At 42.1% G+C, this 24458-nt stretch overlaps 1 protein-coding gene across 4 annotated transcripts in view; it reads left to right on the top strand.

Annotated features, from left to right (window-relative positions):
- ELMO1 (engulfment and cell motility 1) overlaps positions 1-19377 on the top strand; it is a 530926-nt gene extending 511549 nt beyond the window's left edge. For 2 of the 4 annotated variants that reach the window (XM_030308230.3, XM_030308235.1), the window contains 3 exons: positions 2085-2167; positions 12553-12630; positions 17971-19377. In XM_030308230.3, the coding sequence (XP_030164090.1) occupies positions 2085-2167; positions 12553-12630; positions 17971-18171 (362 nt within the window). In that variant the 3' untranslated portion in view covers positions 18172-19377. The remainder of the gene's footprint in view (positions 1-2084; positions 2168-12552; positions 12631-17970) is intronic. The other 2 variants (XM_030308233.2, XM_030308232.2) reach the window with 1 other exon arrangement.
- The last annotated feature ends 5081 nt before the right edge of the window (positions 19378-24458 follow it).

The following is a 24458-nucleotide window of genomic DNA, read 5'->3' as shown; positions in this document are numbered from 1 at the left end:
TAGTTCGTTGACCATGTTATATATGATACAACAAAAGACTCTCTGCACAGTAACTGTGACTCAAACTCCATCTGAAGCTTGAGAAGGCTTTTGACTTAGGATGTTAACTCTTTCACAAATTCACTTCAGTGGCGGGTTTTCAACTGAAAAGTAAACACGGAGTCGACCCAACTTCCCAGAGGGCCCAAATGTCTACTCCTGGGGTAGTGATTAGGCAACCCAATTGACCACTGAGGGGAACAGGGCTGATCACTGGTTATAAAAAATGGATCTCAGAAGAACTGAAGTCAGTGGTTGTGGTCAAAAGTAGGTCCGGGAATTATAGAGACTGTCTTTAGGAAGATGCCAATTCAAAGGGGCCAAACAGAGACAGGAAAGACATCCCAGGTAAAGGATTCTGCCAGTGAAGATAGGCTGCACTGCTGACTTATGCTGCGGGAACAAGTGACCCTCCAGATCACAGTGGCTTATGACGCTAAGAGTCTATTCTCATTCATGTTACGTGACTGACATGGGGTGTGAAAGTGCTGCCCCACATAGTCACTCAGGGACACAGGCCAGTGACTGCTCTGCCCTCCCACAGCTGTGCCATCTGGATGGAATATATGGCTTGTTCAGTTTCTGAAGAGATTCTGGTGGACAGTGACTTTTTACTGCCTCTGTCTAGAAGAGACTGGCATGCCGTTGCCTCTCACATTTCACTGGCCAGACATAATCATGTGGCCCCACCTAACTGCAAAGGTTGCTGGGAAGTGTAATCTTCCATATATATGTCCAGAAAGGGAGGAAAGTCAGATACCACTCAGCACAAGTAATTTCTGCCGAAGGGATCTAGAATTAGGACTGTGGAATGAAGGAACAGACATGGTGGGACAGATAGCAGGGAGTATATGCAGAGATTCCTGGAAAAGTTGATCAAAACCCCACTTTTCTCTGGGGCTAAAGAAAGCTCTCGGGGATATCGACAGATTTGAACAAAGTCTTAGGAATTTTAGGGTACCTGAAAAATGTTAGCTTTTTAAAAGGCCTTCCTGTTGTATCATTTTGATATTCTATATATTTCATAATTTCGTCTTCGTCTAAATCTCTCCCCCACAACCCAATTCCCCAATAAAAGCAGGGGAATTTTAATTATGAAATCTCTCATCATCTTCTCCATTAAGGGAGCTAAGGCATTCGTTACTTGAAGTTTCTGCAGATCCTAAGTGGGCCTCTAGATTCACAGTCCCTTGTGGGACTACAAGATTAGGGATTGGAGAGGGACAGGTGACTTCACAGTTTTTTAAGCTATGGTTCCAAACCATCCTACTGCCTTCCCTCTCTCAGGTGATCTTGACAAAAGTTTGAAATGCACAAACCCGTCTTTTATCTTCATCCAAGTCCTGAGTAAGACATGAGATAACATCATTTTATCTAACTGCATTATTCTCCAAGATAAATACCGGCTACCATCTCCCTATCAGAAAGGAATGTTCCCTTTATTTAATTGAGTTTACTTTCGTTGTCTGTAAAACAGAGATTAAAAAAATCTGTCTCCCAGAGTTGTGAGAATTAACAAGGTGGTAGAGAGTGAGGATTTGGAGAGTGACTCTTCAGATTGAGATCAATTTTTTGTGGTAAGGTTGCTTCTCCTCATTATCCAAAACTCAGAAGCTAATAGCTTCTCAGAAGCAAAGCACTTGGCATTGTTCCTAGCAAAAGGGGTCTTGCCTATTATCAGGATTAGCACCACTGGTATTATTATCATTATTATTACTACTGATTCTAGTACCATCATTTTTACATGACTATGATAGCTTTTCTTAGGTATTTGTTTCACAAATGGGCATTTGTTTCACAAATTCTGGTCGTGAACATAGAGTTTTCTCCCCAGGGATGCTTTTTAGCAGACTATTTTCCTTTCTGTCCCTGGGACCCTGCCTGACTCCTCTTTCTCTTTTTGCCTCTTTTTTTATTTCCTCTTTCTGCGGTAGTTTCTCAGAATGACAACTGTGCCCGCCGACTCAGTGCTCACTCCTGACTCTTTATTGACATCTCAGCTTTCACATGGTGTAGTTACTTTCATTTTCTCTTATGAATTGCAGTGCCGGTGGCAGATATCAAAGCGGTGGTGACGGGGAAGGACTGCCCTCATATGAAAGAGAAAGGTGCCCTTAAACAAAACAAGGTATGATTCCGAAATTATTGCAAATAGTTCTATGCACACTGTGCAGTCAGCAACTGTGGTGGGCCCAGCCCTGCTTTAGTAGCAATGCGTGTGTGCGTGTGTGTGCGTGTGTGTGTGCGCGTGCGTGTGCTATTGCACATCACTTATTCCGCCCTCCTTCGTCCTTTCCTAAATGCTTTTACATCTCTCAGGCTTATGATTTCACTGATCACTTTCTTTTTTTCTTCATGTTCTTTTTTTTTTTTTACTTGAATCCAAGTTAGTTCACATATGGTGTAATAATGATTTCAGGAATAGAATTTAGTGATTCATCACTTATGTATAACACCCAGTGCTCATCCCAACAAGTACCCTCCTTATTGCCCATCACCCATTTGGTTCATCCCCCCACCCAACACCCCTCCAGCCACCCTCAGTTTGTGCTCTGTATTTAAGAGTCTTACGGTTTGCCTTCCTCTCTGTTTTTATACTATTTTTTCTGCCCTTTCCCTATGTTCATCTGTTTTGTTTCTTAAACTTCACATATGAGTAAAATCATTTGATATTTGTCTTTCTCTGACTGACTGACTTCACTTAGTATGCTACACTCTAGTTAGCATAATACACATCCATGTTGTTAACAAATGACAAGGTTTTATTCTTTTTCATCGCCAAGTAATATTCCTGTGTGTGTGTGTGTGTGTGTGTGTGTGTGTGTACCACATTTTCTTTATCTATTCATTAGTTGATGGACATTTGGGCTCTTTCCATAATTTGGCTATTGTTGATAGTGCTGCTATAAATGTTGGGGTGCATATGCCCCTTCGAATCAGCACTCATGTATCCTTTAAATAATTACTGACTAGGGCGCCTGGGTGGCTCAGTCGGTTGAGCATCCGACTTCAGCTCAGGTCGTGATCTCACAGCTCGTGAGTTTAAGCCCTGCGTCAGGCTCTATGCTGAAAGCTCAGAGCCTGCAGCCTGCTTCAGATTCTGTGCCTCCCTCTCTCTGTGCCCCAACCCACTCGCATTCTGTCTCTATCTCTCTCAAAAATAAATAAGCATCAAAAAAAATTTTTTAATAAATAAATAAATACTTAGTAGTGCAATTGCTAGGTTGTAGGGTAGTTCTATTTTTAATTTTTCAAAGAACCTCATCACTTCGAATCCCCACCACCTCTTCCATTTTCTCACTTCCTGTCCCCTTCCAACCGCAGGAATTGTCCCTTATTGTTGTCACCCAGCCCTCTCTCAAGCCTTCTCCACTCATCCCCATCCATTCTCAGGGCCTCTCCTAACTTCTCATTTATGTTCATGTTCTCCCTTCCCTGACTTCCTCCCCAATCTCTTTCATTTTCTTCTGCTGTCCTTACCTTCTTAGTATCTTCTCTGGAGTCTCTATGAAGCCTGGGAAAGGCAGAGACCAGATGATTCAAAATGTTTTAGAAAACTTAAGGGCCTGATAGCCTTCACCATCATGGAAAGTACTGTGAAATAACTGAAACCCATCTTAAAGGAGAAAACTTCCCCAAAGGTGAATACTGCTTAAATCTCCTTCATGTCACAATATTTTTCACCCTCCCCTCCTAGTTTACCAACCAACTGATCATCATAACAGACCATGTTCCATACTAGAGGGCGTGGGGAGAAGGCATTATCTGAAAAGGTGGAAGAATTTCCTTTGCCCTCAGTTTGGAAGTATTTGCCCTTGGAAGGGCCATCAGGGAGCCAATTATTTGTTTCTCCCTCTCAGCATCTTGTAATACATAGTACCCATCCATGAACAAAATTATTCAGATTGATCTGGGTGCTCCAGCCACCTTGGCACCAAAAATACCACCCAGATCGATAGGTTTCTCCTTCATCGTCCATGTCTGTATCTAAGAGGAATGTAAAGCTTATACACATCTCCTTCTCAATCAGGGTTAAAGTGAACAATCTCTGATCTGTAATTTCAAATTACAAATTTGAATCCACGTCTGCATAGGATGACCCTGTCTATGGTTAAAGAAAAACAAAAGTGCTGTGAAAGTACTATATAGGAAGATAAAGGGGAGCAGATACAACTAAGAAGGCCGATGGCAAGATCATTGTTTTTTAAGTTACATAAGTATCACTCACCTCAATTCTATGTGAATTCCTTCTTTGTCAAGCCTGTCACAACACCATCATGCAATTCACTTGACTGACAAGCGTAATGACACAAGGGCATATGCCTAAGAGTCTGTGGGTCATCCGTTACACTGCATTTCTCTCTTCTTCATGATATGGGGAAACAGGGGTTGTACTTCTCATCAGATTTCAGAGGAGCATCCTTAACTTTACCAGCAAACTAACTATACCAGCCTTCACGGTCTGCCTCCTTTACCCACTGAGATGCAGAACACAGTCTCAGGGAGCACTGGCTCCACTCGGTCCCATGGTTATATAACACTTGCCGCTGAGCAGGAAACAATGAGGGGAAATTGACAGCAACAAGAGTTTATAACCCAGAGAAGACCAGGAGAGGTGTAGTTGCTGGCAAAACAGATTGCCAGGACTCATGGACTCTGAGTAGGGATAGAGAGAATTCTGTAAAATACGTGTGGAGAGATTGGTTTCAGCCCCTCTGGAGAGTCCAGTGTATCCAAAGAATCACAGCCAGATGTGCTCACCGGGAGCAAAATGCACCAGTGCTATAAATTGTAGGATCAGTTAAGTGACAATTCTGATTAATTGCTTTAGGCTGAGTGAGGGCTAGTGTGAGAGGGAGGAACTTGGGGTTTCAGTCTTCTGGGGGTCATACTTTCATGAGCTTTACCTCCAGGAACCCTAGAGATTCTTGCAGGGAAGAACTGAGAAGGACCACTCCTCATGTCTCTGGTAGGGGAAAGGGAAGAGTAATCGTAAAATATGCCAGAGCCTTCTTCATAACAAAGCCCTTTTTCCTATCTAGGTGAAGACAGTTTCCCCCATTTTACCCCATTTTAGCCTTTCTGCCTCAACTATGGAGTTGGGGGTAGGGGAGAAACAGTCAACAGCAGTCAGAGCCTCAAGGAAATTGATAGGAAACTCTGCAGCCAAGAAAAAGGGGAGGGGTATGAGGGGAAAGGGAAGGCTATGCAACTTGAGAAGGCGACAGCCACAAGATATAGAGCCCCTAAAAGATGAGGACTTAAGTGGGAAATTATAGAAAACTGTCCCTCATCCATGTCCTACCACCACACTAATAAGACTCCAAGATAATAATGTTGGATCAGGGCTGAAAGATCTTCAAGGCATAAACTCTCTCTGAGGAGGAGTACTTAGGGAACCCCAAGTCAGTAGAGGAGACAAAAACAGGGACACTACAGGAATTTGAAGCCTCTGGCACTTATAGCTATAGCAAATGTTAAACATATCCCAATTCCTTGCCAGATCAACATAAATCATCACTCTAAAGGTCTATGTATCTTACTTCCTATTACCTGACACAACATGTCTAGATCTCAACGAAAAAATTATAGGAATGCCACAAAAAAAAAAAAACAAAACAGCCCGAAGAAACAAAGCAATCATCATCAGAACCAGACTCCATTATAACACAGATGCTGGAATTATCAGACAGAATTTTAAAATAACTAGGTTGGGGGAGCCTGGGTGGCTTAGTTGGTTAAGCGTCTAACTTCAGCTCAGGTCATGATCTCATGGTTCGTGAGTTTGAGCTCCCTGTCAGGCTGACAGCTCAGAGCCTGGAGCCTATTTCAGAGTGTGTCTCCCTCTCTCTCTCTCTCTCTCTCTCTCTCTCTGCCCCTCCCCCACGCATGCTCTGTGTCTCCCTCTCTCAAAATTAAATAAACATTAAAAAAATTAAAATGACTAGGTTATAAGTGTCATAGGCTCTAATGGAAAAAGTAGACAACCTGAAAAAACTGATGGGTAATTTAAGCAAAGAGATGGAAACTCTAGAAATGAATCAAAAGGAAAGACTATCAATAAAAACACTATAACAGAAGTGTTTCTAATAGGTTTATGAATAGATTTGACATGACCAAGGAAACAGAAGTGCTTCTAATAGGTTTATGAATAGACTTGACATGACCAAGGAAACTATTAGTGGCTTAAAGATGAGTCAACAGAAACTTCTAACCTGAAACTTAAAGAGGAAAAAAATGAAAACATTAGAACCCCAAAGAACTGAGGGACAATTGCAAAGGTATAACATATGTGTAATTAGAATACCAGAAGAAAAAGAATGGAGCAAAAGAAATATTGAAAGAATGGCTAATGGAATCCAAAATTAATGACAGACATAAAATCACAAATCCAGGAAGTTTAGAGGACACTAAGCAGGATAACTACTCAAAAACAAAAACAAAAACCACTTGGGCATGGAATACGCCAACTTCAGAAAACCAAAGACAAGGAACTGAAAGGAGAAATTCACAAATCCATGATTATATGGGGATTTCAACACCCCTCTGTCAGTAACTGATAGATGAAGCAGACAGAAAATCAGTAAAGATATTGATGACCAGAAGAGCACCATCAGTCAACTTGATCTAATTAACATTAGTAGAAAATCCATCTGACAACAGCAGACTACACATTCTTCTCTAGCTCACAAGAGACATTTCACCAAGATAGACCAGATTCTGGGCCATAAAATATATCCTAACAAATTTAAAAGAATAACAATCATACAAAGTATGTTCTCAGACCAGAGTGGAATTAAGCTAGAAATCAGTAACAGAAAGATAGCTGGAAAATCTCCCCAAATATTTGGAAGTTTAAGAACACACTTCTAAATAACCCATAGTTCAAAGAAATCTCAAGGGAAATTACAAAATAAACTAAATAGAAATAAAATATAACTTATCAAAATGTGTGGGATGGGGCAAAAGCAGTGCTTAGAGGGAAAATTATAACATTAAATGCATATATATTAGAAAAGAAGTAAGATTTAAAATCAATAAATTTTCTACCTTAGGAAACTGGAGAAAAGCAATATAAGCCTAAAGCAAACAGAAGAAAAGAAATAATTAATATTAGAGTAGAAATCAATGAAACTGAAAACAGTAGAGAAAATCAACAAAGGCAAAACTTGGTTTTTAGAAGAGATTAATAAAATTTATAAACTTCCAGCCTGACTAACCAAGAAAAAATGAGAAAAGACACAAGTTACCAATATCAAAACAGGTGTGGGGATGATGATCTCATTTGAGCGTATGATATGTGTGGGTGATGTGGCCTTCCTGTGTCAGACTCCTCTCCCCTTAGAGGAGATCAACAAAACAAACTGAGTACATGGCATTTTCCAATCTATTTTGGGTTTTGGTTTTTGTTTTTTTTTGTCATGGAACTCATGGAAAATTGAATGGATGGATGGATGGATGGATGGATGGATGGATGGATAAATGGAGCCCAGTGCTATAAACACATAGATAAATAGCCAGTAGAGGCTATTTCCTGGTATTCACTGGTCTAGATGTTCTGGTCACCACCAGCTCTTCCAGGCTACTTTGAGGGCTGAGACAGGCAGTATGTCTGCCAGCCTGGCTCTTTCATTGCATACACATGAAAATTGTTTGTCTTGCAACATCTATAGTGTTCATACACCCAGTTCATCAGGCAAAACATCAAAAGGCAAAGAGGAAGCTGTGGGTTCTGAGAATTGCCTTCCTCAATCCCACACACCCACACCCCTTCTCCTAGTACTCCACAGGGCTGTTGCTCCCTACCTCTGGGACTTCTGGTAGAAAAGGGGAGACCTGCAGCTTAAAAGGAGACCTGACCAAAATGTGTCCACAAGAGATCTGTCAGTACATGGTAGAGGAAATAACTAAGGTGTGTTGCTGGCTCTTCAGACAGTTTTTCCAACTAGAGGGTAGGTTCTGACATTTCATGCCATGGGTCTTTTGGTTAGTTTAATCGCTGAGCAAGACAAACTGAGAATTAGGGTCCATAAGGGAGACACTTCATTAATAGCAATATATTGGTAACTGACAGGACTTCTCACTCATTCAACATCTGATATGTCAGGCACTGTCTAAGGTCCTGGGAATAGGAAAGGGAAAGGAACCAAACCTTTCCCTGAAGGCACAGGCACTTGTTCCTAGAGTCATTCACTCAGTCAGCATTGGATGCCAGTCAAGATGAGCTCTGAGCATAAGTAGTGAACATAGTCCCCAGAAGGAAGATCTGACCAGATATCATTGATATGGATAGGACTATCCTTGACATAGCAGAAGCTTCCCTCTCACCATGTCCTAGAATCCAGCTTTTATTTTTCCAATGTGATTCATGAACCTGAAATAAGAAGCAGATTATACTAGAAGCTAATGTTCTAACATCAGCTTGAAAACCCTGGTATTAACCCAAAAGCCCTTTACTGAGATTTACTTTATTCATCATTCATACTCATATGACATTGAGTATCTTCCTTGTACCATGCCAGTGCCAGGAGCTAGGAATTGAAAGATAAGCACAACCTGGCCCCTGGCCTTGGGTGTCTAGTAGATATAAAATTTATGTGCTAACATGCAATTATAATCCAATATTGTCTATGCCCCAGAACCTTTAAATACAGGGAGAGTCTGGGAGACTTGAAAAAGGCTCCCGGAGGAAATGGTATCTGAGCTGAGTTTTGAAAAGGAATTGTTCAGGGGTAGAAGCAAGAGGAAGACTTTCTAGGAGGAGGAGAGAGTATGTGAAAAGGCACAGGGGCATTCCAATATATGAAAGAATATCCTCTGATTGAGAGACATTGAATTTACAGTATAGGATTGACAGAGACAGAGAGAAGAAAATGGGTGGGAGAACTATTGGCTGATAATGCTAAGATAGATTGGGACCAGAAAGTTACAGCTGCCTGAAGAAGGCAGTATCCTCTATTATTATATACTACATGAATGAGTAATTTTTGCCTTCTAAAATAGAAACTCAAACTCATAGAGATATAGATGAGCAGCAGTGTGTTACAGCTATGAAATCTACTGCTATGCCTATGGCCAATTTTAGCACACACACACATGCCAAGTTATACCCTGTGTCTTTAATCAAAATGCTTTGCCCTCAAGACGACCTGGATACATGGTGGAGAACCAACACAGTTCAAGTGAATGCTGGGAAAGATGGCCAAATAAGGCATGTCACCCCAAAACAATAAAAGGAATGGCAGCCAACACTGGATACTGAAAATATGTTGTATCAAACTCTACTCTTGTGTTCAGTCGGTCCATCATTTGACCCCTGGAAAATGGCAATCCTTAAAACAAGGTGCCATCCATGCCCAGAATTTCTCTGAGCTCCCCTGACCTAGCATGCCTTATCACTGGTCTTAGGGCCCAGGAGTTGAGGATGGGGTCAGAGGCCCCAGGGCATGGGTTGGGGGGGAATCTTCAGTTTCTCCTGCCTCCCATATCCCCAGAATTCTCCCATCCCAGGACTTCCTTCACATGCTGAGAGATGTGAATTAATGGAATAGAAGATGAAAATAAGGAGCTCCTGAACATTGTTTTTCACTGAATTAAATCCAGAGGGCATAAAAGACCTTAGGTTGTGAATAGCAAAGCCCCAGAGCATCAGATGTCTGAGTGCCATGGAGCATGATGAAACCCAAGAGGGGGACGTTCCCCAGACCCATGACCATGACTCTACCATCTCCTGGCACCTCTTTCCCTCACAGACAGTTTGGACAGGTGGCAGCTTCTGGAGTGTTAGTCCGAGAGGTGGCATTGCTCCCAGCTCTGTAGCCTCTGTGCTTGAAGTGCTGAAGAGCTGACCTCCACCAACGACTCAATGACAACAAGCCAGAGACGTCAATAAAACTCATTACAGGCGATAGCAGCCTTTAATGCAGTCATGTGGTTCAGAGAATTAATTCCTCCCACCCCTCCTAGGCAGCTTTAGTGAAATGAAAGTGGGGATTGACATCGTCACGAATTTCCCATTTCCTGCCTGTGTTTATCAGGAATCTAGGTCATGACAGCTCCGTTCATTCACTCACGTCCTCACTGGTTTATGCCTTAGGAGGGCAGAGCCTGAAGTTTGCAGGCCCCCTCCTTTCTCTTCCTTCTCTGTGCCTCTGCAGAACAGACGGTGTCACAAGGACAACCACACTGACACTCTGGCCTCAAGTGACTTTAGCACCTAGTCAAACAGCTGCTTCTGGGCCCTGGTGGTGTTCACACTGGCTGTCATTTGCAAGGGGATGATTCACGTGACTGCCCTCAGCAGAGGACCGGTTGTCCAGCATCCGCCCAGAAATCTGTTTGTGAATTTCACCTTTTTCCAGTGACCTCTGAAGCTCACCTAGGGTGGCTGCCAGGCTGCCATATACTGACTGGTCGTTCACAAGCAAAGCCTTTCTATCCAATTGCTCAAGCATGAGTCAGAGGGTTTTCCTGAATGTTACTAAAATTTGTAAAAAATCATTTATATCAATGTTCCTAATCTAAGAACAATTTTTTCATGAATATATGAGATCAGAGCTTATATTTTATTGAAAAAAAAATTTATAAGCTTTTTTGAAAGAAAAAATAATCCCAGCATCTTAACATGATTTTCATTTCACATAATTTGCCTCCAGTCTCTGTTCACAGGTAGACATTGTTCATTATTGTGATCAGCATGTAAATAACATTCATTTTTCTTGATTTTTGTCACATCAGATCAGTTCTTCATAATTATTATACTGAATGGCTGGCTGAATATACTTCTCTGCTCATTTGTGGTTTCTTTACTTGTTTACCTGAAGTGGGGAGGACATTTATTTGGTTCTCATATTATGCTCTTACAGGTAATAATGTATACAGTTTTTGCTTGGTTATGAGAATTTTAGGAATAATCCCAGGAATGAGATCCCCGGTTCTTAATAAAGATTGCCTAAATGGTTTTTTTAAAAAGATAACACCAATTTATGATATCACTAGTAGGGCTCATGACAAACTAAAAGACCCAAGGGAGATGCCAAACTTAGTGGAAAAAATATTTTTGTTTCGTTTGGTGAGCTCTTTTTTGTTTCATTTTAATATTATTGACCTTCACTGGGCAGACCTGAATGGGGGCCTGAGAGAGAAGAAAGGAAAATGGGGATGGGGTAGTTTTACAGAAGCTCCCATTCTTGACTTGGCATTCTTTCCTTCACTTGCTCCTACTTCAGGCAGGGTGAGGAGGCCGAAAGAGTGTGAGATACTGGTAGGTCTGGGCTCAGAACAAGAGCTGTTCCTTCTTCATGAGTCAGATACAGACAAACCTCACGAGAGCCCAAATAGCCGGATGGTTGACTTTGTCAGGAGAGGCATCTAGCTAATGCTAAGCCTTCAGAATTCACTTGGCAAGAACTCTTTAACCCATTTGAAATTCTGAAATCTGGTGGCGTGGACCTCATCTAGACAGATGAGGTCCATCTTCTTTCTGGGGCATTCTCGCTGTGCATGAGTGGCCAAAGGCAAATCCTCTGATTGATGTTAGGCAGAGAGTGATGTGGAAAGATATGCCCTCCTGAGAAATTATGCAATATCTGTGTGTTATAACAATGTAGGGCACCAGTGTGGATACACTTGGCCCTTCTCCAGATTAGGAGCTGGTAGGGTGTTGAGATGTGCCATGACTGTCATCTTGCAAAGATTGTATCCTGCTGACTGCTCAAACTAGTAGAATAATCATTGTGCCCAATACTGTACAGCACATAGAATTAAATTCTTAAGACATACATACATATTAGACATGACAGTGTCTCGGCCAAGGTCATACAGCTACAATGAAATGGCAGTGGTGTTTAGTCCTTGGCCCTTTGTTCTGACTCATAGCCTGCACTCAACAGGCACTCACCAATGAAGGAACCCGGGCATTCTGACACTGGGCCCTTGCTTCTCTGTTATACTCTGCAGCCTCTTTGGATAAAATTTAAGTTTTGTGTGGCCTTTGCTCTACAGTAGCTTAAGGAACAAAGGGCCTAAAGATAATGAGTTCACCCACAAGCCTCATGGGCTCCCATGTAGCTTTCATGTTTTAGGAAGCTCAGACCCACATGGACATCTGTGTATTTGGGGTAATCAACGATAGAGCAGCCCTTAATCTGCTGGTTAGGGAAGAGTTTACTATTTCTCAAGGCCTCCCTGGACCTGGAAAGGAGACGCTGAAGAAAGAAGAGTGGCATGGCTTTGGACAGTCATTTAACTTCTCCAAGCCCCTGCCATAAAAGAGAAATGATCCCACGTGTGCAAGGATTATCTTGAGAATTAAACGAGATGGTTCATGCAGACTTCCCCTGAATAGAAGGAAAGTGTTGTGAACCTTGGAAAAAAAGGATGCCCCTTCCCCCCATCAGCCTCACTGACAAGCCCCTCTTGTGTGGGCTTATTCCACGTTCAGTCCGCAACCACTTGTAACTGTGGAACGAATGTACCCATTCTTAACGTGGTACTTTCTCTCATCCCTTGCAGGAGGTGCTTGAACTTGCTTTCTCGATCTTGTATGACTCAAACTGCCAGCTGAACTTCATAGCTCCTGACAAACACGAGGTAAGGGTCTCAGTGGGGTTAATTTGTGAGAGAGTGTCACATTTTCTCTAGAAGAGCAAGCAAGAGAGAAATATTGGAAATAAATTTCATTTTAAAAAAAAGCCTGCCTAAGAAAAATCATGAACAAAGGAACATCTTGTTGATTTGGAATAGAATGGAGACTTCTTTAAAAACTGCCCATTATAACCAATTCAACCTCTTACTAGCTCGACCAGTAGTTCATGGTAAAGAAAAAGAATGTACAAATGCTTCATACTCAGCAAGGACATAATTGTCGATTTGAAGAAGAATCAGCCCTGGTCAAGTGCTGGTTTTCACTGAGTATTTAATTTTTAGTCAGGATCTTCCCAAGATAAACGTGTCTCTCTTCTTTAAAACATTTGATGAAGTAGGTTTTCTACCATGTTTCTTTAAGTTATTTTAAGAGTTTTGGGCTGTCTCTGCTGTTGGAATTTTATTTTTGAGATGATTTTATTCCTTTTTGACATCTTGTTATATGTATAATTTGTTTCTCTTCTTGAAGCACGCTGTCAGCTATATTTAAAATATTTAGCATAGATCTAGGAAAATGTATTTGTAAGGTGAAATAGCAGCTATGGTTGATTTAACTTGTTCTCTTGTAAACCAGAGCCCAGTATTATGTTTGAAACTCTTATTTTTAGATGATACCATTCAAATTTTTGTTTTACATACAGTTGCATAAACAGCTTTTAGAAAGGAAGGGAACATTTTAATGGAACCTGACTTTTGTTTCCCATCTCCCCTAGGAGACTCTGCTCATTTAGAAGTTATTCAGTATCTAGTTTTCACTGGTTTAAAGCTTTTGCATAAAATTGTACATCCCAAAGAGAGAGGAAAGATTAGATGCAAATCCTGCATTTAGAATGGTGCTTAAATGTAATTCTGTGTTACTTGACATTTAGTTTGCAAAAGGGTATGACTTTGTCTTCATCTTTCTGAAAATAGATACTGTGTCCTACCATTTCTCTTTTTAAACAAAATTGTGGTTATTCACAGGCCACCATATTTAAGACATATACAGCTTATACATAGTAGTATAGAAAACTGCTTTAAAATGTAGAAATGTGGATGTTATTTAAATCTCTGCAAGGCTGTTTTCTCCAGTTTGCATTAATTCCAGATAAGGATAAATGTTCTGGGACTGCCAAATTTTATTTGTAACTGCCACATTTTATTGACATAGTGAGGAGAAAAATGCCATACACTTGTGAATACTTTTGCTGTCTTCAAATCTCTTTCATATGTATTACCTCATTTTATTTGCATCCTCGGTCAATAAAACAGAACATTCTATTACAGGTATCTTCATTTACCACATAAGGAGAGTGGCCTCCCAAAATCGAATACCTCAACATTAGTAAAGATGATAGTACTTACAACCAGTGTGGATTGCCCTGTGCCAGGCATCCTCTGTACTTCCCCTCACTTAATCTTCACATACCTCTGAAAGAAACAAACTGTGATTATGCCCATTCGATAAAGGAGGGAAATGAGCCACAAAGAGGTTAAGAAAGTTGTCCAGAGTCAAACAAGTAGTACACAAGAGAGCTGGAATTTAAACCACAGGACCCTTGCTCCAGAAACCCCGTCTCCCTGGCCCCTGCACTGTGTAGCCAGGAAGGCGGAGAGCAGGACCTGAACTCAGCTTCCTGCCAGTGCCTGTCACCAAGTGTCAGCAGTTAATCAACTCGGGGCCAATCTGGTCTCCCCTATACCTCCACCCACACCCAATTGCCCCCTCCAGATTCCTATCAAAGTAAATCCAATTATAGTGTTTATTTGCAAATATTCCTGTGTGCATCTCTGAAAATAGCATCCATTTGGAAACCTAACTACAATACCACTATTACACCTGACTTTTTTAGACATTTTGATACTACCATCTGTAGTCGGTTTTCAGATTTCTCCACTTGCCTCGTGTATGTATGTGTGTGTGTGAGTGTGTGTGTGTTTCTTTTATACTTTGTTCCGATCAGAATCCAAATAAGGTCCATGCATAGAAATTGATTAACTTGTTTCTTCAGTTTCTTTGAATCTGTAGGTTCCTCTCTTTCTCTCTATCTCCCTGTCTTATGAGCATCTGCGTTTGCTTTTTTTTTTCCTTTGCAATTTATTCATTGAAAAAAACAAGTCATCTGTCTGGTAACCTTGCTGAGAGTCTAGATTTTGCTTTACTATAAGTATGTGTATTAGTTTGCTGTGGTCACTGTTGCAAAAAATTACCACAAATTTAGTGGCTTAAAACAACATAAATGTATTACCTTACAATTCTGGAGGTCAGAAGATGCACGTCTTTGGGGGCTAAAATCAAAGTATTGGCAGGCCTGAATTCCTTTATGGAGGGCCTAGGGGAAAATCTGCTTCCTTGCCCTTTCCACTTTGGGAGGCCACCAGCATTCCTTAGCCACGGCCTCCATTTGTCCATGGAGGTTGAGTCTCCACAGCACTTCATTCCAACCTCCTCCTTCTCTGTAGTCAGAACTCCCTCTCTCACTCACTCCTATTCTGTTTCCCTCTTCTATGTTTTAAGGACACTTGTGATTACATTAGGCCCACCTGGACAATCTCAGATAACCTTTCTACTTGAAGATCAGTTGATTAGCAATTTTAATCCCCTTTGCTGTGTACCCCAACATCCTCACAGGCTCCAGGGATTAGGACATGGTTGCCCTTAAAAGGAGAGTTTATTCTGCCTACTGCAACCTGCACTGTGACTTCTCATGTTTATCCATCTCCTGTGTTTCCTGTTCAGTGATAGTTAGAGGATTAATCTAATTCAAGCACAACTTTAAGCAACAGTGGTGTTGTATTTGGTTGTCTATCTTTCGGAGATACAATTGATGATTACTGCCTAGATCCTTGGACCCATTAGACATTGGAAAAGGTTAATATCTCAATTCTATCATTCCCTTCTCATTTATTAGCGGGAAACTGGCCCCATATTTGAGGTAATACAATTTACATATAATAGGCAGGATAAATACTTGATTCCCGTTATTAGTCTTCAAAATAATTCCTCATCTTCCAAATGAGAACAATGAAGTGTTTTGGCGTTTGAGTATCATTATAAAGTAATGGATGTAAACATATCAGTGTTTTAATAGGTTGCAGTTATTATCATTATCAATGTCCAAATTATCCTATCTAGAGAAAGTCGGAGCACCTTCTGGTTGACTTTTGTGTCCAATTGACATGACCCCAGATGTCTTTGACAACTTTTCAGTCATTTTGCTATGACAAAATATTCCAGGGTCCTCTTGCATGTTTTCTGCTTTCTCTCTTTGAAGTCTTGGTCCCTTTTTGGTAGAAAATGGTATTTAGCAACCAGAATCTGGGCATTAGGTGTGCTTACTATTTCTTGGTTCATCATTATTTTTAGGTCTTTTTATGGGCAAAGCTAAGAGCTATGGTGTTTTTTAAAAGACAAAATACATTGTAAGTTCATCTTGATACTTCAAACTCAGATTCTGTACTACAGAGTTTTTATTTATTGGTTGATGTACTTTTCAATAAAATTTTCTGTGCCTGCTGCTTCTCAAAAGAAAGGCGCCACAGAAGTATTCCTGTGGGTTACATTAATCTGTACTAGGAAGCTAGCCAGGACTGGCATGGCTGTACAAAAAGCAGTAATCCCAGCACTTAGGGATTTACAGCGTTCGAGCTGGAAGGAGCCTTAGAGAGCATGGAGTTCAGTGGTACCAGTATCTGGAGGTATATCAGAATTCACTGGAAGTTTTTCTGAATAAAATTTACTTACCCAAGATATGCAAGTTCATGATCTCCAGGGTAGGACCTCAGTATCTATTTTTATCAAAGCTATTTATGTGGAAATGGATGTTTAGATGAGTTCAGAATCTATCTAAGGTATTACTGAGGACATTAATACTTCCAGAGATCTCTTAGCGCTCAACTGATATTTAGATGGGTTAAATGCTTTGGCAGAGATCACATAGCCAAGGCAAAGTTCTACAGTTCAGGGCTGCACTACTAAGACATACAACCTCATAATACAGCCATGGTGCTTCTCCTCAGCTGAGAAAGTGGTGCCATCGGTGGGCACCATGGTGAGACTTCCATATCACTGTGACTTAAGATTTGTAAAGTCCTTGCAGTCTTGTAGTACCTTTTATGTTGAGATATGTTATATTCCTCACCACAGCCCAGGTAACCACGCTGCAAAGGACAAGCTAAGTAGGGTCTGGAATTGTCACTTGACTGAGTGAGGGCAGGACAAAGGGGAATCTAGAGCATGTTCTAGAAGGAAGACTAGTCTGACAGTAGGAGCAGAGCAATTGGTATCACAGAGATCCTCCGTAGGACTAGAATATCCTAAAAGGTGAGAAGAACACAGCATCCAGAATGCAGGCGGTTTTCTCAGATTCTGGCAGCAGAAGCTAGTCCTTCCACCAGGTATCATGGCTCTAATACCATGTCCCCAACTTACAGCCCCTGGGAGGGAAGCTGACAAGAACAAAGCAGGTCCTCGGATAAACAGGGTACAGTTTCTTCCCTCAAGGAGTTCACAGTCAACTGGAGAAACAAAGAGCATGGTTCCTTTTAATGAGAAAGGAAGAATAAAATTCTTAGTTCGGTGCTCTGGAGGGCCTTCCCAGAAAAGCCACATCCCCAGGAACCAGGCTTCAGAGATATGGAGGAGAAAAGCTCTGGAAACTGAAGACTCAGGCAGAAGAGACAGACAGCCAACCCACCTCCCATGAAAATCACCCAATAATTTTAGCCATTTTGTCCACCAGACATTGGGCAGCGCTTTTGCTGAGAAATGCAAAGGTGGGACTACCTTTGGCTCCAGGGCAGGTGTGGACTGTCATAGTGAGTGTTAGGAATCACGTAGGAGAGGCAGAGATTAGCCACTAGACTAGGAACCATGCTTGTAGTCAGGAAAGAAGCAAGCTCAATGTAATGCCGAGCGCAGTAGTGTTGGAATATATTGTACCAAAAGCTTAAAATCAGACTCACTGGTGGGATGTTAGAGACGTCATGTTGCAAAGTCATGCAGATCCGAAATCCTCCTGCTATTATGTAAGAAGGCATTATTTGCATGGAAGCATGCAGATACTAGAGTCTGATTGCCTGGGTTCGAATCCCACTACCTGCTACCAAGTTACTCAGCCTCTCAGGGCCTTGGTTCCCTTGACTGCAAAACAGAGATGATAACAGAAGTGTCAACTCTATGAAATGATGATCTAGGCAAAGCACCTTCTCCAGAGCCTAGCACATGTTGAATAATCAGTGTTAACCATTGTTACCACACTTGTGATTGTCATCAGTAGTTACACTTGTCGCCTCCTTTTCCACCAGTACTGTATCTGGACAGATGGGCTGAATGCGCTGCTGGGGAAAGACATGATGAGTGAGCTGACCCGGAATGACTTGGACACCCTGCTCAGCATGGAAATCAAGCTCCGCCTCCTCGACCTGGAAAACATTCAGATCCCCGATGCACCTCCACCCATCCCCAAGGAGCCCAGCAACTATGACTTCGTCTATGACTGTAACTGAAGTGGCCGGGCCCAGAAGCACCCCCTCCAAAACTGGAAAATCTAGCTAATGGGAGAGAAGAATGAAAACACACCCACGCCTTGGAACCCTCTCGCGGTCAAGAGAAGCTGTGGGTCAACACTTTCTTTGGCCTCGCCTCTAGCCCCAGCGTTCTTCTGCCCCTACCTGGCATCCTGCTCACTGCCCTGATTCTGTTTCTAGACTCCATTGCTTTAGGTCACTTCCCATGCTACAGTCTACTGGTGGGAGCAGAGCAAAACCCACCGCCAATAAGAGATCCAAAGGGCCCTTCCGTCCTATCCCCCATCAGGCACATCCTCCCTCCCCAGAATGTGCAAGCCGGCAGCTCCAGACTGCCCCCAAACCTGCCCGCCAGATGGAAGGGAGTGCCCCAGTGCTTGCGTCTGGAAGAAACAGCCTAGCTTCTCGAGAAGACCAAACACCACCTCCTCGTTCCCTTTCTCTCTAGAGTCCGCTCACACCACCAGTTCCGTGTGAATTGAAATCAGCTTCCAAATCCCTTCCCTCCTCCGTCCAGGCCTTTGCCTCGTGCTGTTCCTCTCTGGTCCCAAGAGCAGCAGCAGCAGCAGCCTCGTCCTAGCTTTCGCCAGCACCGGGTCTCCCGGACACAGTCCCAGGTCCCATGCCCACTTCACATCTGCACTGTGACTGTGACCTACCTTCCTTCCTCGCCAGCTAGTCTTGGGTGTCCTCTCTCTGCCCCAGCCCACACCTGCCTTCTTCATGCCTCACACCCTTCCGGCCCCTTCGCTGAAAGCACAAATGGTGAAATCAGTTGTCGTCCCATCTCTAATATACTAAACCTAATGCCTCTGTGGCAGGCGGCCCCTGTCTAAAGGTTTGGTGTTACCTTGTGCTGGGGTTTCTGCTGCAAACAGGCTCCACGGGATGGTCAAGCTGTCAGACATCCAAGTTTACATCACTGTAATTATTACAAGTATTGACAATTTGCAAGGGTTTGGGGTTGTTGTTTTTTTTGTTTTTGTTTTTGTTTTTGTTTTGCTTTGTTTTTGTACAAAAGAGTCTAACATTTTTTTGCCAAACAGATATATATTTAATGAAAAGAAGAGATACATAAATGTGTGTACTTTCAAGGTTTTTTTTAATTATTATTTTAATCCTAAACATCTTCCTGAGAATAACATTCCCTTACACATGCTGTGGAATAAAATTAATTGTGATGAGTTGGGGAGCCTGTGTTTTGATTTGGTTAACTTAGGTGCTTGCTACTCGGTCATAAGCTTCACTCGTGAGCTTGTCAGAAATGTGGCATCTTTGGCCCCACCCCAGCCCTCAGAATCAGGTGATTCACGTCCCCCACTGGCTGAGGGGACTTAACCACTGCTATGTCACCGTAGATTCTGAGCATCAATAAGGAATGTTATTTCTAAGGAGATCATCTCAACTGATAGAGAAAATCAGACCCACTATGTGAAAATATGGCTATTTATGTTACACTGTTGCCTCCCGACCAGGACTTTTCCTCTTTTATTTTTTTCTTCCTTACCATTGTATAATGTATAGAACTGGCCAAATTCAACACATCATACTTTGAGGGAGCACATTTAGCTATGAAAAAGAATGCAAACCCATGGACCAGAAATAAATTAAGTCAAAACTAAATAAGCCTAACTATGAGTTAATAAGATATGGGTCAGAGCCCAGCAAAGGATTTTTCTGAGGTCAGTTTCCACTGGAGGTGTATCTGGATCATAAACTCCGAGGGCCGGAAGGGATGTCAGAAAGGTCCAAGCGTGCAAATTAAGCATGGTTGCAGCACAAGTCACTCTGGGCTTGCCGCAGAAGTGTTAGATGCCTTCAGGTCACTGCTCTTTACCATCATCAAGATGTGCAATTACAGACTGACTTGAGTTGAGATGACATGGTCCAGAGCCCTCCATAAATTGCAGGGGAAAAAAAGTCCTTTAGAATCCATAGTAATTCACAGGCGATTATGCTTCCCATCAGAACACTCACACTTGACTGTCAAGTAGATGCTTCCTTTGTCATTAAGCGTTAATGACGTTAACCCACCTGTCCTTCCTGTCAGGCACACTTATTGATCCAGCCATCATCATGATAAAATGATAAATACTAGGTAAAAGAAAGTAGACAGAGTCATACTATTTTTACTTTGAAGTTACCAGATCTGTCCTTGAAAGGGGAATTCTTTGGATCAAGGTATCTGAGGTCCTGACTCCAGGTTTAAGAGACTGATCTGTCCTAGAACCCTTGCTGGGAAGAACCAGCCCCTGTCTTTTTTGGCACTCGTGCTTTGGTACGTTAAATAGAAACTAACCCTTTCTTGACTATGAAGAGAGCATTCTCCTAACTCTCCTTAGACCTCCTTCCTCTGCGGATGGATGAGATCCAGAGTATGACATCATTTTTTTCATTTTGCAACAATATGAAGCAGGGTTGCTGTCAATATTTGGACAGCTCATCTTGTGTGTCTTGACTGACAACGCTTCCCACACAGCAAGCCTTCCCCTCCAGCTCAGCCCCTGGGGCCTCAGGTTTCCAAGCCTGGATGGATGAATTGGCCAAAGCCAGGGAGGGGTAAAGTAGGAAGCCCAATTTTATCATCAGGTCTACACCGCATTCCCCAGTTCAGCTTTACCTGCAATAAAACTGGTCATTGCTGATATTTTAATTCCTGTCTAATTTTTTATTTAGAACCTAAAGCAGGAAGGATAATTAATTGGCCCCCTCAGACTCAACTACTTATAAGGGTAGAAAAACCTAACAGTCATTGCGAAGGAAAAGTACCAGACTAATGTTTCTTGAGTCTATTTGCAAATCCATCCTAAGCCATCTTCCAATTCTCAAATAAAGCATGTCCTACCACCTCCTCTTACAATGAACTCAGCAGGTGTTCCAATGACATACATTCCTTTCATCCATTTTGTTATAGTTATGCGATATTTTACAATTAATATAAACCTTTAGCTTGAAGGAAATGAAATATCCATACCCTAATAAAAAAAAGTGCTTAGAGCTAAGCACTAGGAATATAACAAGAATAAGATATGTAAATCTAGAGTTTGCAAAAATAAGAACGAAATCTGTAAGATCAGAAATGTATAATCAAGCTAGTCAAATACAAAACAAATAATTGCAGCACAGTGTGACAAATAGTACTATATAAATATGTACAAGGTAGAGAACTAGAAAGGAGCTTGTGCTCAACACTTTTGATAATGGGATTAAGTAAGGCAAGAAAAGAATAGATATTTGAGTCTGGTCTCAAAAGAGAGCAGATGTTCCCCATGCAAGAGACAAACACTCCAGGCAGAGCAAAGTGTGCAGGGCATGGAAGCATGAAAACCCGTGACCGTTCACAAAGCCATAAGTCACTAGGTGTGACTGGTATGGTAGGATGCATATGGGAGAGACTACTGCAGAGGAGTGAGACACAAATCATGAAAATCATGACATAGCTTGCAGGGGACTTTTACTTGAGGGCAAGAGAACGCAGTCAGAGGAGGGATGTTGTCAGATATGCCATTCGGAAATATCACAATGACAAAACACCCAAGTAGGGGAAAGACAGGAGCAGGAGAAATTGAAAGCAGAGATGTTAGCAAAAAGTGAATGGAAATAGTCTCAAGCCAGAACCACTGTGCCCAGACTCCGGTACAGGCGATGGCAAAGAGGAGAGCAAAGGTATTGAAGAGGCAGGATAGCTGTCTCTGAAGTCATGGAGAGAAAACAATGCAAAGGACTCCTGGGCTTCTGGAATGAATAAGCAGATAACAGAGCTGTTTGGCTCTAAAATCAGGAAGAGAGGAGGAACAGGAAATTTTAGGAAATGATAAGAAGATGAGATCATAAACTGAGTTTGTTGGACTTCTCCAAACAAAGAAAGAAAATCTTGAGGCAGTCATTTAACCACTGTGAGGCTGCTTACCTCATTAATAAAATGGAAATCTCATTACTTGAGAATACTGTGGATGGGGCGGCTAGAACCATCAGTGCTAAAGAAGTAAGTCCCTCTCCCTCCCCAGGTATGGCCTCCCCTTCCCTCCCACCCCTTTCTTTCCTTTGGTGTGAGCAAACCATCTCTATCATAGCTCAAACAAAATGACGTGTTTCAACCAATGCAGCCTGCTTTCTGAGAAAGATAAAAGAGCGAAGGAGAGAAAGGAAGGAAAAATGGAAAATTGTAACATACTTCTTGAAATAAGGATTTCTGTAACTTGCCATAAAACCACAATTTAAAATAAATTTGGGGGAAAGGAGGTATGGTATAATCCCATATGAAAATACAGTTCTACTCTAAATTTTTCTCTTAATGTAATTACATGTTTTCTGACATCGAAATGTAAAATGAACACTTCAAGTTAAGTAGGTTTTTTTAATTCACAAAAATAATTAGAACACAGCCAGATGAAGGAAGGAAATAATTCTACCAGAAACATCATGTAAAGAGAGTTGCCAACTTGAACGCTAAATCTGAACTTCCTCCTGGAAGCTGGTGTAAATAAGGAAGCCAACTGGGATGTATAGCTCTCATGTTCTTAGTAAAAGGAAAAGTTTTATTCCATCACAAGAAAACAACCTTTCCCTGGCACCAAATTTTGGAGGAGACGTGCTATCAAAAGCACTTATCCCTTCAATAGACATCTCTTAGCAGGTGCTATTTGTCTGTGTTTCTGTTTTGCAGAAGAAACGGGTTGCCCCTACAGCCCCTTGAAAGATGGAAGCAAACAGGTGCCAGAGAAGGGACCATCTGGGTGCTGGAGGGGGTTTAGGGACAAAGTGATAGAAGAATCGGAAGAGGATCCTGGGAGTAGAGCAACTGAGGAAGGGTTGGACGAAGAAAGAGGTTCGGAAAGCATGGAGTGAAGCCATGGCCAGAAGAGGTGCTGGGCAGGAGGAGCAGGGTCCAGGAATCAAATTCCACAAGACTTCCTTTGGGCACTCTCTATGCACCAAGCACACTGCAAAGGGATATAAAAATAAATGAGAAGTAGACTCTGCCTTCAAAAAGCTCATAGCCTGAAACGGGAAAGAGAGGCAAATGAATACAATCCCTGGCTAAGAAGACCATAATGTACAATATACTGAGCTAGCACTTGAAACAGGAACTGACTGCCCCCACCCAGAGGAAGTGAGGTCTGGCAGACTTGGAGGGGGGACAGGAAGCCACCAGGTGATAAGGGAAAGAAGGCCAAGCTCACTCCCTACTTGTCCTTTGAACCTCACTTTGGTCATCGCTTTCCCTGGAAATTATTCCCTAGGTCCCAAAGTCAGGGCTGGGGACTCCTCTGTGCTCCCACAGACACCTCTCCTTACCCTGTCACAATTGTTTGAGGCTTTCACTGCCTTCCCCACTAGCCAGGAGTTCAGTGAAGGAGGAACCAGGGTGATTGTTCTCACCACTCTTGTCTACTACCTTAGCACAGTGCCAGGCGTCTAACTGGACTCCATCAATACTTTCTGAAATAATTGATAAAGGGCATTCCCAGAAGAGGTAAGAGTGCGAAGCCCTAGAAAGAGGAAACGCGTTATGGCTGGAACAGAGATGAGCATGGGAGAGAGAACAGTAGGAGACAAGCTTGGGAAAGAGGGTGACGGACCTTGAATGGCATGCTAAGCAGCTGCAAGTGTATTCTTTTATTTTTGTAAGTTTACTTATTTATTTAGAAAGAGGGAGAGAGACAACCAGGGGGGAGGGACAGAAGAGGATCCGATGTGGGCTCTGCACTGACAGCAGAGAGCTGGACATGGGGCTCAAACTCATGAACTGAGATCATGCACTGAGCCGAAGTTGGACACTCAACCGACTGAGCCACCCGGGGGCCCCATGTAAATGTATTCTGTATGTGAGCTGGGACCACTGACATATACACGTAGGAGAATTGGCAGGACCAGATTTGCATTTTGATATCACCACACTCATACCAGCAGCAGCACAAAACACAGTTTGAAGAAGTGTGGGTCTGGAGGCAGGGCAATCAGGCAGAACCTGTGTCAGAGGTGCTTCACTTTTCAGAAGGCTGACCGTGCCAGTCAGTCAAATTTCTAGGATCAGACTGAGTCCCACAGAGATTATAGACATGGGCACTGTAAGAGGTGAAGTTTAACCATCATTGCAAGGACAGAAATAAAAGGCAAAAGAATACATTTTTGAAGTCTAATGTACAATTACAAAAATAGATGTAAGACCAAATCTTCCTCAGGCTACCGGAAAAAGCAAAATCTGGACAAATTGCTAGTTATAAGATACTCTGCCTTTAAAAAAAAGATAGGGAGTAATTGAA

Source organism: Lynx canadensis, chromosome A2, assembly GCF_007474595.2.
Source record: "Lynx canadensis isolate LIC74 chromosome A2, mLynCan4.pri.v2, whole genome shotgun sequence".
NCBI lineage: Eukaryota > Metazoa > Chordata > Mammalia > Carnivora > Felidae > Lynx > Lynx canadensis.
This window is presented reverse-complemented; position numbering and strand designations above follow the sequence as displayed.